The 6,000-nt window shown below is 37.4% G+C and overlaps 1 protein-coding gene across 1 annotated transcript; it reads left to right on the plus strand.

Annotated features, from left to right (window-relative positions):
* Nucleotides 1–2,810: 2,810 nt before the first annotated feature.
* On the plus strand, nt 2,811–5,235 carry LOC125490849. The gene is made up of 2 exons (XM_048631217.1): nt 2,811–3,991; nt 4,441–5,235. Exons 1-2 carry the CDS (start codon nt 3,110–3,112, stop codon nt 5,086–5,088), a joined length of 1,530 nt encoding a protein of 509 aa, XP_048487174.1. The 5' UTR covers nt 2,811–3,109; the 3' UTR covers nt 5,089–5,235.
* Nucleotides 5,236–6,000: the final 765 nt, after the last annotated feature.

Raw genomic sequence — 6,000 nt, forward strand, 5'->3', positions numbered from 1 at the left:
ATGTCGGTTGGATTATCATTATTAATGAATGAATAAGTAAAACTTATCCACTTGGATCTCAATCTCAAAGTGATTTCGCGGTGAACAATACGTTAATAAAGTTTATAATAAAATAATGCCTCGAGAAAAGAATGCTACGGCCGTGCCGCTTCTTTGCCCGACTTGGTATACAAAATGTATATTTATTATATATTTATTTTTCGTATTATGAATTTTTTGTTTTCAATCTAGCTGGCCCGCAGGTACCGCCTCTTACCCTACCCTACCCTATCCTACCCTACCCTACGCTACCCTACCCTTCTTACCTTTTATACCTTCCCCGGACTTTCACAAATGTTTCTAGACCAAAATCGGTTCAACTGTTCTCGAGTTCTGAGGTCCAATTATAAGTTCATTTATTGTTTAAGTCATTCATCTTAGATATAAATTGCCTTAGTCTGGCGGTTAATTCATTCTAATTGAATGTTTAAAGTAACATATATTATTATAAAACATTATGCTGGTGTGATGGTTAAATCTCCTCGGTCTTTAAATTGTTTTTACTTGTATTTTATTAAAATGTTAATGTCGTTTAAGCCAATTTTACCTGACTGAGATTTCAGATGCCTATGTCTTATGTCCCTTATTACAGTAAATATAATATGTACATTTATTTTATATACAGAATTACATAGAAAACTATTTCAATTTTACTTATTTTAATTTTTAAATCCATAGCTAGAATAATTACAGAGATATGATTTTTTTTCGAAAATTTCAAACTTTAAATCGCTCTGGTGAACATTTTATGTCATGGCGCTTCAAACATTCTGCCTTTCCACCGTCGATATAGGTATCTATTTATTTATTTAAGGCTTGATAAAATACTGCGAAGATCCGTATAGTAATATAGTGATAGCAATAGAATGACGACCGAATGGCGTAGTGGTTAGTGACCCTGACTACTGAGCCGAAGGACCCGGGTTCGATTCCCGGCTGGGACAGATATTTTTTGAAACACAGATATTTGATCTCGGGTCCTGGATGTGCCCGTAAAATGACAATAGGCCCGCCCCCTATTACATTGGGACTACACTGGCGAAAAGTGAGTGCAGCAATGCACCTTTGTTCTTTTAACTTAAGTACAATGTATACCATCGCTCTTACCGTGAAGAAAAAACATCGTGAGGAAACCTGCATATCTAGATCTAGCAAATCTAGATATGTGAACCCACCGACCCGCAGTGGACCAGCGTGGTGGGAAAATGGTCCAAGCTTAGGATGGCAGTTTAGACCTTGGGGATATGCACGACGGTTCCATTCGAGAGAGCCAGGTGCAGGTACTTACATCCCCACAGAGAATAGAATGCACCTCTGCCTACCCCGCAAGGGAGTACATTGGTACTTGTTGTTTTTTCAATAGATGCGTCCTTTTAATCAAGAGGCCTATATTCAAAATGCCTTTCAAATCCGGGCGTGTACCAATGAATTCTTTTCAAACCTTCACGACAGACATAAACAAAGATAAATGAAACTTATAACTTCAAACGTATAACCTCTCTTTTTATCAGTATGGGTTGTTATGCAATACGTTTAAATATCATTTAGTACCCTTTATAAATGGATCATTAGAGCTTGGTTACCCAAATGTCGGGGAAACCGGCGTGCTTAAGAATATATCGCTTGCAATCGTGGTATGTTAACTGTGTTACCCTAATTTGTATGGGCATTTAACTATATACAGGGTGTTGCAAAATTGGTATTCTAAGCCGAAACCTACATGTGCAGCATGTTATATCTAAGCTCGAAACTGAAATCAGAATTTGGAAATTCGCGAAAAAAATATTTTTTTTTCCATAGAAAAAGTCACGTGACATACAAACTTTCAATGGAAAATGAAATTTTTTTTTCGCGAATTTTCAAATCCTTTTTGCAACACCCTGTATAGAGGCTGTTTAGAGGCTCTATTTTAATCTTTGGTATGTGAAAGGTAGAGTCAGCAAAATAGATAAGTGTCTACCCTGAGTGCAAACAGTTTGATCCTTAGGTCCACTTATACACCCAAAAATATTAATTAATTATAATTACCTAGGTACCAAGAGTAGACTCTTGCTAATATCGATAGGTACAAAACGCATATTTTCAAAACTTGTAGGGCAAACGTTCTTTAGAATCACCACGGGGTGTTATAAGTTTAGGGTGTTTGTATGCCTGTGTTGTCGTATCTCTTTGTGTGTGTCTGTCTGCGGTACCGTAGCTCCCAAATGTATGAATCGAAGTAAATTTTGTTTTTAAGGGGCGTAGGCAAAGTTGTCCCAAGTGTTCTTCGCCAGGTTTCATGAAAATCGGTTCAGCATTTAAAAAATTATGCGACTTAAAATGAATTAAATATTTTAAACTTTAATTTAAACTCGTGTGTTTCGAAGACAATTTCAACTTAAACATCCTGTATAAGGAACAGTTGATACAGGAGCCTGAAGTGCATATTGTATATTGAAGTCTACTGAATCAAGTATTCAAGATATAAGCTCAGTGCACACAACCGCATTGACCAAGCATATTCAATTAAGATTGAACTGAGGGTGTATTGACAATCCTCATATTCAGAAGAGGCTAACACTCTCGAAGCTACAGTGTGAAGGTTTGTCAGTGATCTAGCTAAACGCAAATGAGTTTCCCATAGGATCGATAAACATTCATGAAACTATCGCACATCAGAATTTTTTATGAGGAGATTCGTAAGAAATTTCAACCGACAAAACTCTTAAAATCTGCTTTCATTTGATACCACTCATATAATAATAAACTCGATAGACAAAATCTATACAATGGGGAGTAACGCGTGTGAATTTGCCGCTAGGGGCGCTGGTGTCGTCTGTGGTCTAGTGACATTTACTTTTCACTGGTATAATTTGGCGGGCTTCGTAACAAATTATATTTTCGTTCATTTCCCTACTGAAAAGTGATCTACTTTCGATAAATTATCGCAAATATGGATTATTTGTCAATGAACGTGCACGCTTTGAAAGCTGAATTAAGGAAAAGAGGCGCAAAAATAAGCGGTCTCAAAGAGCAGCTAATTCAGAGGTTAGTTTGTTTACTGTTTACAAACTAATTTTTTACGAAGTGTATGCTTGTTTGCCCAGGTAACAGTTATGTTTTTTCTTTTTACAGACTCAAAGACTATGACCGTAATAGTAACTTTGTTGGAAACTTGGAGGACAGCATCGTACAACAAAATGATTCGGTGTATACTGTTGAGTGGCCTTCAGACGCTTTGTATAGCAGTGTTAACAGTAAAAGTGAAACTCCGGACCTAGATATTGTCAACATTACCACGTACTTTTTAGGAGTATACACAGACAATGTGGGAATGACTGAGTATGCTGCAGTACAAAGAAAGGGCTACAACATGATGATGAATGAATACCTAATGGCTCTAGTGACATCTATTCAAAATGATGTACTTTTTTATAGAGGACAGGTACACTCTGAAAATACAAAGTCATTATCATACTTTGTGAATATTGCTATAAAGACAAATGGCAATGTTGTTCAGTCCATGTGTGAGTGTGCTGCTGGTAAAGGTCCACAGGCAGTCTGCAAGCACATAGCTTGTGTTTGCTATGCAATTTTAAGATTTAGGGAACACTCTGAATGGGTCATAAAGAAAACGCCCACAGAAAATAAACAGAAATGGCATGAGCCCAAAAAGAGCAAACTTAATGCATCACCTATAAAAGCCGAACATCTAAAATTTGACGTTGAGGAATATAATGTAGCAAAACGCAAGCAAACAAATTTATGCTTTGATCCACGCCCTGACAACACTTGCAGTGCTGTAGAGTGGAATGATGTTGTGAGGAACAGGGTAATTAACTATTGCTCATCAGAAAAAAACAGGTTTGGTATAAGCGGAGTGTTTCAAGTGGCTTCTCTGCATGGAATATCGCATGACCATGATTACCTTAAATTACCCATCCTTGACCAATATGTCCTTAATAGAATTACTGTAAGTAACCTACATCCCATTCTTATATTATACTTATATATTTACCTAATATGACTTCTGCATGAAAGGTTATGGATTGCATCATCTGCTATAAGTAGTGTTATGAGGGTTGCATGCTCACCTAGGACACACTTTTACTAAATGATATAGATGAACATAGGTCTTTGGTTATGTATTATCTGCAGTATCCCTAAACCCCATATTAATAGTAAATATCCAACTTTAAATTGATATCGGTAGATAATAGTAGATATGTTGTTGTAGCTCTCACTCCATGAGTGTCAACATTGATTCAATTTTACTTATTAAGCAACAATTCTTAGCAAATATTTACCTTGAACAGGGCTTAACGAGAAGAGACCTATGTTGGAATGAGATTAATACCTATGTTTGAGATGACCAGAATTTAATAATATTTCCATTTATTAATATTAGATGTTTAATTTCAGGTTACTCCTAAAGATGCTAGTATGATAGAGCAGCAAACACGGCAACAGTCACTAAATAAAATGTGGCATAGTGAACGAAGCCTACGGGTTACTGGATCTCATGTATTCAACATATGCAAGTTTACTGACAGGAGAGATCAAGTGAAGTATGCTGAAGACATTTTGTTTCCCAAGCAATTTAAAAGTCAGGCTACGGAATGGGGGAGTTCCAAAGAGAAGACAGCTGTTGAAGCCTATGAGTCCATGTCATATAATAAGGTACAAAGTTGTGGCTTTTGGATATCTAATGAATATCCATACATAGGAGCTTCGCCTGATGGATTAATTGGGGAACTAACAGTATTGGAAGTGAAATGTCCATTCTCCATAAAAGATGAGTTCATTAGCGTGGATAATTATAAGCACATAGAATTCATTAATAATGAATACTGCTTGAAACAAAGTAGCCCCTACTATTTTCAAATTCAAACACAGTTACTTGTTACTGGAAGAAAGTTTTGTGATTTTTTTGTCTGGACAAATAAGGATGAAAAGAGAATTTATGTAAATAGAAATGATAAACTTATTTCAGAAGTTATTGTACCAAAAGTAACAGCTTTTTATCATACATACATGATACCTCTTATTGCTAAAAAAATGTATAATTGAATATAGTACTTTACCTTACTAGTCTTACTACCATTGTTGGTAAGCGGGTAAGCGCCCGCTTCTCACGCCAGAGATGCGGGTTCAAATCCTGGCGCTGACATGTAGCAATGAGTTCTTTTAACTTAAGTACAATTCTATCTATCTACAATGTATACCATCGCTCTTACGGAGAAGGAAAACATCGTGAGGAATCTCTAGATATAGCACATCTAGATATGTGAACCCACCAACCCGCAGTGGATCAGCGTGGTGGGAAATGGTCCAAGCTTAGGAAGGCAGTTTAGACCTTGGGGACATGCACAAAGGTTCCACTCGAGAGAGCCAGGTGCAGGTACTTACACCCCCACAGAGAATAGAATAGAATACTACCATTGTTTAGTTTCCCAATAAGTCCATCAGGTCGATCCTACGCGTTTTCTGGCCGAAGACAATACGTAACGAATATCTATGGAAGCTGTGCCGACAATCTCCCATCGGCTAGGAAATTGCGAAACGAAAGTGGAGATAGATTGGGTACACTGTACGAAGAGGAGCTACGAATGCCGCAAATGTAGCTTTTGACTGGAGGCCACCAAATGGCAAGTACTCCCGTGGACGCCCTGTCCAAACATGGCGCCGAAGCGTCGAAAACGAGCTGCGAGCCGCTGGAGCTGGACTAAGCTGGAGCGAGGCCAAAAGTACAGCCGAAGATAGGCGGAAGTGGCGGACGTTAGTGGAGACCCTCTGCACCTCTGGGGTGCCATAGGAACACAACATTGTTTAGTTTTAACTAATAACTCAACCAGCATTCATTGTGTGGATTACTAATGTGTTTTTTTTTTGTATAGCAGTGTGTTTAAAGGGAAAGTATAAATAAAAGTTAAATATGTGTGTAATTATTTTCTTTTTATTGTATTTATTAAGTGCCTAAGT

This window comes from Plutella xylostella, chromosome 28, assembly GCF_932276165.1.
Source record: "Plutella xylostella chromosome 28, ilPluXylo3.1, whole genome shotgun sequence".
Classification (NCBI taxonomy): Eukaryota; Metazoa; Arthropoda; class Insecta; order Lepidoptera; family Plutellidae; genus Plutella; species Plutella xylostella.

Bases quoted from the DNA above. Each gene is read 5' to 3' on its own strand.
- LOC125490849 (XM_048631217.1), top strand. From the start codon at position 3,110: ATGCTTGTTTGCCCAGGTAACAGTTATGTTTTTTCTTTTTACAGACTC. The intron at 3,992-4,440 runs GTAAGTAACCTA...GTTTAATTTCAG, and splicing joins ATGTCCTTAATAGAATTACT to GTTACTCCTAAAGATGCTAG.